At 36.6% G+C, this 12,798-nt stretch overlaps 1 protein-coding gene across 5 annotated transcripts; it reads right to left on the bottom strand.

The window, feature by feature from the left end:
* Positions 1 to 1,096: 1,096 nt before the first annotated feature.
* On the bottom strand, positions 1,097 to 3,829 carry LOC147504220 (allantoate deiminase-like). 5 transcript variants are annotated; one of them, XM_086557254.1, is made up of 7 exons: positions 3,647 to 3,829; positions 3,285 to 3,381; positions 3,026 to 3,142; positions 2,338 to 2,447; positions 2,151 to 2,256; positions 1,963 to 2,049; positions 1,097 to 1,531 (listed from the first exon to the last, which is right to left on the bottom strand). In XM_086557254.1, exons 3-7 carry the CDS (start codon positions 3,119 to 3,121, stop codon positions 1,520 to 1,522), a joined length of 411 nt encoding a protein of 136 aa, XP_086413380.1. In that variant the 5' UTR covers positions 3,122 to 3,142; positions 3,285 to 3,381; positions 3,647 to 3,829; the 3' UTR covers positions 1,097 to 1,519. The 5 variants fall into 5 exon arrangements, with proteins under 5 accessions (XP_086413380.1, XP_086413381.1, XP_086413377.1 ...); XM_086557255.1 differs by having other exon boundaries at positions 2,944 to 3,142; positions 3,647 to 3,800; XM_086557251.1 differs by having other exon boundaries at positions 1,097 to 1,761; positions 3,647 to 3,793.
* Between the last annotated feature and the right edge of the window lie 8,969 nt (positions 3,830 to 12,798).

Here is a 12,798-nt window from a genome sequence, read left to right as displayed (position 1 = left end):
CTCATTTGTTATTCTTCTACCGCTCGTTAGGACTTCCCCGCGATCTCTCCAAATCATTTTTCCTTTTCCTTTTCCTTTTTCAATCTACATAAAAATAATGGTTGAAATCCCTAGTGGATAAGAACCGCATTACTTAGTCACTTAAAGCATCGTTGTAGTAAAAGGGCGGTTTAAAATGGTCTTTGCTAATCCCAAGTTCAAACAAAATTTTATGGCAAACTCGCATTAGTTGTCACTTGTCGGTCAATCATACACGTCCATGTGACTTCTTTGAAACTCATTTAGTTCATGACTGTCACCATATTAAGATCTTTGGAACTATCTAGGGTCGATAACTCACTAATTTGACTCCTTAAGATCGCAGATTAAAAAACTTACATTACCAACTAACACCGACCGAGAATCAATTTCCTCCTTATTCGCTGATTCAAGTAATGCATTAGCGGGATCTACATAAAAAAAAGACAAAATAATAAATAACAAGAAATGAACAAAGTGTTTAATAAATAAAAAAAAAAGAAAAGATTGGTGACCTTGAACAAAGACCCATTTCTTTTTCAACTTTAGCTTGCATTTCTCTCAAAGCACCGCTTCATCTTCCATCTCTTTCAATCTTTTCTTCATCTCATCCAACTCCTGCAACTACAAACCAAAATATTTATTATTTTAACTAATCGAAATATTTATTTATTTCAAGAAAGAGATTCAGACCTTGGTCGAATCAACACCGTCGGCGCTTGAGAAAAAGAGGGAGAGAGTAGCGATTATGATTTGCCAATCACTAAGGGCCTGCTTGATAAATTTTCCCACTTGTTGGGCTAATAAATAATAGGAAAATAATTTCCCACTTAAAAATTTGCCAGACAAATACCTAGTGGGAAAATTTTGTTTTGCCGTTGCTTATTTGCACAATTTGCATCAACTGGCAAATGCTGGCAAATGTCATTTGCCAGTTTTGTCGGTGCTTGATAACACAAAATTTTCCACTGGCAAATAAATTTTAAAATTTATTATTTTGTATTTAAAATGGTTCATACATTTTAAAAGATAAAACACATAACAACTAGTGCACGTCTTTAAATTATTCATGTTCATATGGATAGAAAGAGTGATATATCATTGGAAGTTAAATTGTAATGTGTCTACAAGTAAGAACCCCTGAATATTTTTACATTGACTTGTGATCTCATGAAGGAAAATTACATTTCTTACTTTGCACCCATCTTTGTTCTGTTGAATAAAAAAATTGATAAAAACACTTCACAGTGTTGGGTTCAAGAGTGCAGCTACTACAAAATACAAGCATAACAAAACAAAGTCACCTAGTTGCAGTTTATACTCGAACAATTTCTCAGGAGCTTTGTGAAACTTTTACGCATTTCTCAGGAGCACCACTCACTCACTACCTGCAACACCTTAGCACCACCCACCAACACCTGCAACACCGTAGCACCACTCACCATCACCTGGCAGCATCACTTGTTAGCAGCAGCAACAACAACACTTGTCAGCAGCAGCATCACCCACACACCTGCACAACACACACTCCACTCCGCCTACAAAATTTAACTTGGAACATAACAACACAACTAAAAGAACCCTCACACAGTTACACTACAACTAAACAATCTATTCACTTCCAAACAAGTCTCCAAACCTTCAACATCACCATTTCCAACACACAAAACCAACAAGGCACCACGACTTGCACGGGGGGGGGGTGGGGGGTGGAGAACCGAAAAGATACAAGTAATCAGCAGACTGCAAGTGTGAGGAATGAATGGGTGTCACGGACCAGCTTTGGTTAACAACTTCTCCAAAAACCCATAAAGAGTCTAAAAAGGATGTAGTTCCCCAAGAAGAATAAGTACCAGAACGATAAGTACGAAGGTAGTCCAAAGCTTGGAAGCTACCTACTAAAACAATAATTTAACAGATAAAACAAGGTAACATGTTACATACCTTTAATCGTGTTTGTCCAGCTATGCCGTTGACTACTCCAAGAGGAAGACCAAGTGATTCCAGTACAGGGCCTTGTTCAATGTGAACCTTTGGAAAAAAGAGACAAAAATCAAAAAGACTTTGAGAACGATAGGAATATACATATATCTGGTGATAGGCAGTGAGAGTGCCAGCATATGTAGTAGTACCTCAATATAACCCCAAACTGATCCTTCCTTATACTTGAGTTGAAGAAGACTTTCCTCAGTACCCTCAAATGAGTTCTCTTTGAGAGCATGTTGGACTGTTGCACCACTGAATGAGGTTTTATCCATCAAACTCAAGGTGAAAAAGAGAAGCATTATTCCATGTATAAATTGAGTGAGTCAGTTAAACCTCTTATCAGATATTAGCAATGCTGAGACTGGTAGAGTTCCAACTAAAGCAGCACTTCCTAAAAAAGCTGTCTTAAAGCTAACACCCTCTTCATCACTAAATGCAATCACCTGCAAGTTTCGAGCAGTGAAGCAACAATAAGCCAGGTTATAATAAACAATTGTGATGCATCAACTCTTCATTATGTCAGGGAACAATCAAATTGAAGATGGATAGCTATAAACCCAGACATGCATGTTAGCTCAACAAAATGTGAACCTGTATGCAATAACTGGGGAAAGATCAGATTATCTAACAACCAAGTATCATGCCTATATCTTATGTTCTTGTGATCCAATTCTTAAGTACTTTGGACAGTAAGTTTGTTCTAGCTCTACGAATAGGAAGTTAAACAACACTCAGCAGGAAGTCAAGGTTCAATTTGTCAAATGGTAGTCTAGTTTCCCTATACGTATTCAATCACTGCCGGATCTGAACATAACCACGATTCAGTGCTCAAAGTGAAACCTATTTATAACGGGTGTTAGTATATATTTCTTTAACAAGCAGGACTCACTTTTGAATTATGATTCATAAACTACGTAAGGTACCCCCAAAAGCACTCACATGGAATATATCAACATAGTGCACCGCTGGCATAGTCATCACAGCTAAGCAAAAACACGAAGTGGCATCATATTTCACTGACCTCTATCAGTCTTCTTATATTTTCTAACTTTCCTTCGATCTTCAAAACCTTAACTGCAGACACTGCACAAACTATACCTAATGAGCCATCGAACATTCCAGCATCAATGACAGTGTCCTGTACAAGATAAATGCTAATCATCAACTAATCACACTTCTAGAATATAATAAAAATATCGGTGTGTTCTAGTCTATAGAAACCACCCTCATGCAGACTTTACTTAAAACATGAAATTAGTTGTAATTACTTTCGATATTACCTTCCCTAACTCCTGAAGCCTGGATACTGCTTCTTCTTTCAAAATTTCCGGGAGAGCAAACCACTTCTAATGATGTTCGTATCATTTGTCTCCACACCTGATCAAAATAAAAACCTTCATAAAGATAAACTCAACATAGTTTCACCATAATGTAGTATTTCTCTCAATTTAAAGAATTGGGCATGCATTTGTTTTCCTTTCTGAACAATCAATATTGAATCTTTCATCTTAAAACTCACTATATCAATAAACTTTATCCTAAAATCTGAATTGAAATTGAAATAACAGTTAACCAATTAAAATTGATTTTTTTAATAAAATCAAATTAGAGAGAGAGGGAGGGAGAGAGTTGCAGAGTTTACCTTGAGAGAGAGAGGGAGAGAAGCAAATGGGTTTGTCGCAGACTAGGGTGGTTGATCGAAACAAGAAAATGGAGTGGGAAAATTTTGGTCAATTTTCTTGTGGCAAAATAAATCCGTCTCCCACATGGATAAATTTTTACTGCTTCCAGTGGGAAAAAATGGTTACGTGAGTGTTTTGCCGGCAAATTGGTTTTATTTTTGCCAGACCCATATATCGCAACAAGCAGCGGCAAATATGTGTTTAAGTGGGAAAATATCGATTTGCCAATGGGAAAATGGGTTATCAAGCAGACCCTAAGTTGAAGTGGGAAAATTGCTGTCGATTTTCCTTAGCAAAATATATCTAGCCCTGACTGGATTATTTTTTCCCGTGTGGAGTGGGAAAAAAGGGTCACGTGAGGGTTTTGCCGGTAAATTGGTTTTATTTTTGCCAGACCCATATATCGCAACAAGCAACGGCAAATACTGGTTTAAGTGGGAAAATATCGATTTGCCAGCGGGAAAATGGGTTATCAAGCAGGCCCTTAGAGCGAAAAAAAAGATCAATTACCGATTTACCCTTTCTACAAAGAGCAAAAAAGAAATGGCTGTCTAACTTTCCGGTACCCTTAGGATAAAAAACTTTGGTGTAAAACCGGGAATATGGGAACTAATTGGGAAATCTGGTATCCGCTTTATCTGACTATTTGGCAATTGGCATAAAGTCATAAACCACGGTAGAAAGTGGAAAATTTATATACCACTGTTTATGTTTAAGGTAGTGGGGATGTGGAGTACTCTCATGCTGGAAAAAAAACCAACCATGGTATATGGTCCAACTTATCCCACGATTTTCATGTAACTATGACATATACTAGTAAACCAATGACCAAAGAAATTTCCGCCGTGGTATATAAGTATTTCCCACGGTTTTTTGAAGAACCGTGGTATAAACGTTCTTATTGACCGTGGTATATGTGTCATTCTGTAGTAGTGTAAACATAATGTAAGAAATTGAGATTTACTTAATTAACAATAATGAATCTAATTTAATGACTGGAATGGAATAAGAACAAGAATTTAAATTAGATCTAGAATGGAAATGACAAGAACGAAATTGAATAATAACTATTTTATTTATCTAATCAATCAAGAACAATCATTCAAGAATTTAATCTAAAACAAGAATTGTAATGGAACTAAAACTTAATTAATTAATTAAAACTAGATCTAGAATTCTATATATTAATTTAGGTCTAACTAGCTACCATTAACAAAGAATGAAGCTTTTTGTTTTATACATCCGGATCCAAAATCGTGCATGGGCTTGGAGCCATGTTTTGGGCCGGGAGAATCGGGCCCAAAACCCAATCTTTCGGTCCAAAAGGCCTCTTCAGCTGCAGTTCGCTTCAACAGACTTTTCGTCCACTTCTGCTCCTCTGATTGGGTCAAGGCTTGGACCATTGGAAAGCTCTTTCCAAGCCGGTCGTTTTGACATAAGGTAGGCCCAATTCGGTGTCCGAGTCTAAAGATATGGTCTTCGGAAGTTCTCGTTGACTTTGTGCCTTTGTTTACGCTTGCGTGGACTTTGACTTTTCATCTTTTGACCAGGCTTTACAAAGGCTTGGTCTTCTTGAATCTTGGCCTTTAATCACGAACTCCTTAGTAACCAACCATTGCTCCTTTATCTCATCAAAGTGGCACATTCCTCCATTACATAATTGACTTTGAAGCACGAAATACATAAAAACACGTGTCGGTCTTAACTCTTTACTTATTACTCACATAATTGGTCTAAAAGTATGATCGCTAAGGGGTTAAAACTACAGTTTTGGGCTCTTATCGATAAGGAATAAAGTTGTTGGTTGGTCGAACCGGTGGATTAGCTTAAACCTCGGAGGAGCCCCCAACCGCCGGTTATTTTGGTGCCAAGTGAAATTCGGATGTTGTCTCCAAGATGCATTAGGAATGTTGAATACACATGCCTTCTCCGATGGTTGAGTAGAGGAAGCATATAACAAGGGACAATATGCATCAGGATGGTCAGGACTAAGACAAAGAACACGTAGGGAGGTGTCAACGTTCATAACCTTGTTTTGGTAGTTGATCGTTTTACTTGAGCTATGAGGGCATCTACTTTTTTAGTTAGGGATTTTATCAAATTTTTTAATTCAGGATCGGGTTTTACCTTAAAAATAGATGTAGCTTTTGTAACAGTATCCTTTGATGACCTAGACGATTTAGTGTTACCCCAAATGTACCTTTTTTTTTCATTGTTTTCAAGAAAAGTATATCTTCAAGAAACTCCTTTGTCCATGAAGCAAATCGCCGCTTCATTATATCAAGAGTTTCTTTTTGATCATCAGAAAGTCCATTAAAGAAGGAACGAACAAGGATGGCTTTGTCTAGTTGGTGATGAGGACATTCTAAAAGAAGATCAGTAAAGCGACTCCATGTTTTCGTAAAGGATTCATGAGGATTTTGACGAAAGAATTGAATTTTCTGAAGCATTTCAGTAGTTTTCTTTTGAGTGTAAAATTGAAGCATGAAAGCTTGAACAAGTTTATTCCATGTGTCTATGGATTGTGGTTGTTGTCCTGCAAGCCAAATTAACGCTTTTTCTGCTAAAGTGAGTGGAAATAGCCGAAGCAAGAGTTGTTCCTTAGAGACAGCTGGATGGTGAAATATTGTGTCCACTTGTTGAAGCCTACGAAGATGATTGTACGGTTTTTCGTGATCCAAACCATGATACACAGGTAACAAACTAAAAATATTTGGTGGGATACGAAAATCACCGACAATGTCCTCAAGTTTGATGCAGGAAGAAAGTCCTTCCCCGTAATGCAAAGATATAAAGTCCGACAGGGGCATTTCAAAATTGGAGGATGCGTCCGGCCATAACTGCAGAAGTTAATGGCGACGAAGGAACTTGATGAAGGTAATTAACAGAAAAAGAACAATTTTTAGGTGAGAACTTGCGCAGTTGCTTATCGTATTTTTTTCGACAATAGGTATGTTCAAATTCTTTAGTGGAACCAGACCTTAATCTCATGCAAGCATAAAATTAGATCTAATTGACAGAAGGAACTTATTATTACTTGAATTTTATGATTCTCTTAAAGATTTTGGAGTTGAACAACGTAAGCCTAAGCTGCTACTAATGTAGCAGTGAAGCGAGGAATATGTGTGTATAAACCAATAGCCAGGTTACAAGAGAGATATGATGGAGGCTTTTCGTGCAAGCACGGTTCTAATTAAGTAACCTCAATCTTTCAAGTTTCCTAGACACCATTGGAATATGATTAAGATTTATGTAATTAAAATTTATGCAAGGTCGTTCTTAATTTTTTTTTTTTTTTTTTTTTTAAGATTTATGCAAGGGTGAAATTACAAGCATGCAAATACGATCTACTCATACAATACTAGATGCAGTAGCATGTGAAGATACTCTACTCATACGTATAGCTATATGAATAGGCAAAGGGTTATCATCGATAAATACTTCCATACGTCTGAGCAAATATACACCGGTAATCATTATATATGCACGCTAATTTGTAGATCGATATTACGTAGGCGATATGAACGATGAATGTGCAAATTTGAATCACTCATAATGCGTTATCTAAATACAAGAGTAGCATCTTGAATATAGTATAATGCGACGATATAAATCGACAATGCTAAAACTAAACATGCAACGTATTATACATAAACTAAAATACGACTTTTGTATTGCATAATAAATCGATTTCAGCAATACTCATTGAGATTGCGAGTGTCATATAGAGAGCAGCTTCACCCCATAGGGTTTAGAAACAACTTACCCAAGTCAGATTTTAACCCTCGTTAGAATGTTCTCCTCTTTCTTGACAAAATCAAAGTATTATACAAGACGTGTACTTATACGTAGAGAAATACTAAACATGCAACAATAGATATTTATCGTGAAAGACATATAACCATGCAAAAAGCGATTACCATTTATATGTATATATACATTGATATGCAATTCATGCCCAGTTAATCGTATATAAATATTTACAGGTATATGAACATGATTCATGCATATTTCTAGGCTAATACGTAAATAATAATCCATAAACTAGTACATAATAACTACGTACATGACATTCATACAAAAACAGTAAAAATTTGGAACCTGTAGGCGTCAAGCTAGTCGCCAAAGAAATGAAACACATGTTTCAATCCGTCGACATAATTAATCCCAGAAGATATTTGAATTTCTGTTACCGTTCGAGACAATTAGGCCTGGATATGGATCAAGATAGATCAGTGGATGCTGGAGCTAGAACATGAGCAGCAAAAGAGTTACGACACCCGCGGACGCCGGTTTACACCTGGCAGACGCTGAGTCGATCACAAGACGCAAGGATTCTCCCCCAAATGAGCTGAAATTTTCACAAAGAACCTTAGATTCTTGTGTATTTTACTTTCCCGGACCTAACTTTTTGTTCCTGGAAGTACAGCAAAAAATCCGATGATTGTCAGGTCGTTTGCGAGGCAAAAATTTGAAAATAAAACAAAAACGTAGAAAACAGCAAAAACGGAAGGAAAGATGAGGGTGGGGGTTCCCCTTGGAGCAATTTCCAGTATTTAGCACAAGTCCTTGGTCTTTAGAATGGCAGCGGCGTCATTTTGATATTCACCTTTGGTATGTTAGAGATTTGAATCTCTTCCTTGGCCAAAATGTGAAAACAAAGTATTTCCTTACTCACTTCTTCGTGTTCATATAATTTGGAGTAGGGATTCGAACCAACCTAAATTATAGGACCACTTACAACTTGGTTTTACTCTTTTAGGAAACTAGTAAGTTTAGCTATGATTGTGTAAATACTAAATACTTGGTTTCTTTACTACACAAAAATTGAAAACATTAAGTTACGTAAACATGCAACTAAGACACGATAAAATTTTACTTAAAACGAAAATGGAGAGTTAATTTTCCTCATGTGAAAATAACTTTTGTTATTTGATTTTAGTAAGTGCATCTTAATCTTCCTAGAACTCTTAGACAAGTCCTAATAAAAGAAAACTTGATCCCTAACATATATGACTCATCTCTAAGCTTCATACATGCTAGCATGTAGAACCAAAGCAATGACTTATCTCTAAGCTCATCACTTTGATCCCTAACTAGACTCTACACCAACTATCATTTTGGGATAGGATGTAGGTCTAGTTGTTCTTCCTAAACAACTTACTAAACCAAATAACAAAGATTTTCCCTCATATGAGTATTATTAACTCCCCACAAATGGAAGATTAGCTCATGATCCTTGGGATAAAGGATGACAAGTGTATAATGTAAAAAGAGAGAGAGAGAACAAAAAAAAATAAACTATCTATATAAACTCACTTGCATTTAGATTTGTTTTTTTAACTAAAAGAACACAAGGTTTTTTCCATTAAAACTATTACAAGCTTTCTACAAAAACTAAAAACTAAATAAAAACTAAGACTAAGAAACTAAAATAATGCATGGTAAAGGAAAAGAAGTCAAGGGAGTAAATAGAGTGTATCCCCCCTTGTTTGTTTTCTTCCTTACTTTTTCAATTCTTCCCCCTCATCCCACGTGAAACACCAAACCTCATTTACTTCATTTTTATCCACCACATTAAAGCAAAGTGACACCTTGTTTTTTTTTTTTTTTTTCACTATTAACACCTAATACAATTAATTACATGCAAGGTGTCAACTTTACACCAATAATTTGGCATTTTTTTCTTGACATGCTCCATGATTGATGACTCATCAAATCTTGCAGGCCCGTATAGTGGGTCCACGTGCAGTCCAGTGGCGGTCCTGTCTTTTGGCAATTTTACAACTTTCCGCCTATGCGTAGAGTTCATCGCCCTGATTGTCTGAGCAGCTCACTTGTTGCATTCGGAGTCCTGGTTCAAACAGTAGGAGCTTCGAAAGTTTGATGCTTCTGTGCGGATTTGTTGGGCTTCACATGGCTGATTTGGAATAATTCATATATACATCGTTCCCCGTGCTTTAACGCAGGTTTAACCAATATTTTCATGTTTACTGCGAATACCTGCAAAAGTACGAAAATATACTTATTTCATAATTATTAAACACATAATAAACCAAATTTATATGTCTCAATGGGGTTTAATATTACAGTTTTGGGTGCTTATCAATACGATTTTAAAAAATCTTTCACTTTTCCCCCAATGAATTAAGGTCCATTATTTGATATAATAACATGCGGTAACCTGTATCGGCAAACCACCCTTTCAAACAAAAACCTAATAATGTCTTGTTCCTTGACATGTTGCAAAGCTATCGCTTCTACCCACTTAGTGAAAAGTCAATTACTGCTAAGATGAATCTTTTCTTTCTTCTTCCAGGTACGAGAGGCCCTACAATGTCCATCCCCCATAACGCGAACGGCCATGGGTTCGAAACACACATGAATGGCATGTCCATGTTTTTGACACTAACTACACTTTGTTGCATATCGCAAACAATCTCGCCTCATTTGTGGCCAAAAATACCCCTGCCTTGCAATCTTACAAGCCAACGATTTTCCTGCCGAATGATTGCCACATTCTACTTCATGCATTTCTGCAATAATTTTCTGAGAATCTTCTGCCGATACACATTTTAAATGTGGTTCCCCTGGATTTTTCTGATATAACTGATCATCTATTAGTAGATATCTTTCAGCTCCTCCTTTTATCCGTCTAGCCTCATTCTTATCTACTGGAAACATTCATTGTGATAGAAATATCACATAATTGCTCATCCATGACGCCCCCAGTATATCTATTTCCATTATCTCTGTGTGCCTTATATTAATACTTGGAATTTGCTGAACCCCAATATACAACAATGCGCCTCTTTCCTCATTTTCGAGCATTACAGACCACATATGCCAATGCATCGATGTGTCGGTTCTCACCCTATCGAGATCTTTGAAAAACAATATTCCCGAAATCCTTGAACTTCATCCTCACCAAATTTAGATAATCTATCATGTTATCACATTTTTGCTGCATACCCTCCATTAATCGGCTTACCACTAACTGCGAATCAATCGAAAACCGATAAGTCTTTGACATTCAACGATTTAGCCATCTCCAAACCTCGTTATTAGAGCCTCAGTACTTCGGCTTCATTATTAGGCGGCTTTGAAAACCTAACGTAACATCTTCTCGAGTCTTTGGTTTTCACGGAGTTATCGACCCGACAAAGACGATACTTTTGCCCTGATGACCCATCTACAAAAAGTCTCCATCCATTTGTTCCTACCCAAGGATCATCCTCATCCATTGCATTATCATTCTCTTGTACCAATAGAAGATTCTCTTCTTAAGCTTTCCATTCTTCATCTTCAGCAGGAAAATCTGCTAAGAAGTCAGCCAAAACTTGGCTTTTCTCTAATATTCTATTTTTACATTCAATCCCAAACTCATCAATAAGAATCGACCACTTCGCCATTCTCCCCGACTTAGCTGTCTTAGCTAAAGTTTGCTTCAAAGGAAGATTTGTCATTACTACTACTGAATGGGATTGAAAATAAGGCTTTAACCTTTTAGTAGAATATAGGAGAGCTAATGCATATTTTTCTAACATTGAGTATTGAGTTTCAGCTTCAAGCATTGTTTTAGATTGAAAATACACAGGCCGCTCAACTCCATCTTCCACTTTGACTAGTACTAAACTTATAACGAAATCCGAGATTGCGAGGTATAAGAACAGCGTATCGCCTTCTTCTGGTTTTATCAAAGTTGGTACTTCTTGCAGATACTTTTTTAACTCGGTGAATGTGAGTTCGCATTCGTCATCCCATACAAATTTTCTATTCTTCTTCAACATTTTGAATAAAAGTTTACATCTATCAGAAGTTCGAGATATAAACCTATTCAACGTTGCAATTCTGTCTGTAAGCTTTTGAATCTGCTTCCTTGTGTTGGGTGAAGGCATCTGTTGGATAGCTCGAATCTGATCTGGGTTAACATCAATTCCTCACTTAGTGACAATATATATGAGGAATTTTCCTGAACCAACCCCAAAAGTACATTTCTCAGGGTTAAGCTTCATATTAAACTAGGGGTGTCTCTTTTTGCCGAATTTCCGATTTTTCCGAAATCCGACCCGAAATTGGTCTGGCTCTGGGTGTAGTTTTCATGGGCCGATTTTCCGATTTCTGAAAATTCCGAAAAAAAATTGGATCGGATTTGGATATAATTCTAAAATCCGATCCGATCCGAAAATTCCGAAATTTCCGATATTATTGCCAATTTATTCCGAAAATATATACTTCTCTCACTATCCACTTGATTAGATCTCGACCGTTCATTCATTTTCTAGTTTTTTACTTCCAAAAACAAAACAAAAACATAACCTAGCCGCTATTTCCCCACTTGAATTGGACTACTCTACTGTCATTACACCGTCTGTCATAACAACAATGATATGGAAAAAAATGTCATTGAGTCATATAATGACTTCCAGACCAATCCAAAAGCCAAATTCCAATAGATAGAATATTATGTAAAGCTAGTTAGAGTCCAAGACCATAATCCATTATTTATCACGGACACTTCACGCTTCAATTTTCACACACGAAAAAGATTGAAACATTACAAATACCCGGACCTCAACGAATGCAATGCTTGCTATTGGTGGTCGCGGGTTCTTTTCTCATTTTTTCTTGGATCACTTGTTTGAATGAAAATGGGTTTTCTCGAAAACAAGTCGCGTATTGTTGTTGGTACATTGGTGTTGTGGACATGGTTTTCTCCCTACAATGAACATTGGCGATGATATTCCAAAAATAATTGAAAGTAAAGAGATCTTTGAAAATTTACCAAGTATTCCCAAATTTCCGAGTTATTCGAAATTTCGAAAAGTTCGAAATTGGAAATATATTTTGAATCCGAAAAAAAATTGGATCGGATTTGGCTATCATATTAGGTTCCGAAAAAAAATTGGAAAAATTCCGAAGGAGGTTAATCCGATCCGATCCGATCCGAAATCACCCCTATATTAAACTGTCGAAATATCTGGAACACCGTATTCAAATCTTGAACATGGTTGGATGCCTTCTTTGATTTGATGACCATATCATCTATATATACTTCCACAATATGTTTAATTAGATGTTTGAACATATTTTTGACCAACCGCTGATATGT

This window comes from Coptis chinensis, chromosome 4 (assembly GCF_015680905.1).
Source record: "Coptis chinensis isolate HL-2020 chromosome 4, ASM1568090v1, whole genome shotgun sequence".
Lineage (NCBI taxonomy): Eukaryota > Viridiplantae > Streptophyta > Magnoliopsida > Ranunculales > Ranunculaceae > Coptis > Coptis chinensis.
This window is presented reverse-complemented; position numbering and strand designations above follow the sequence as displayed.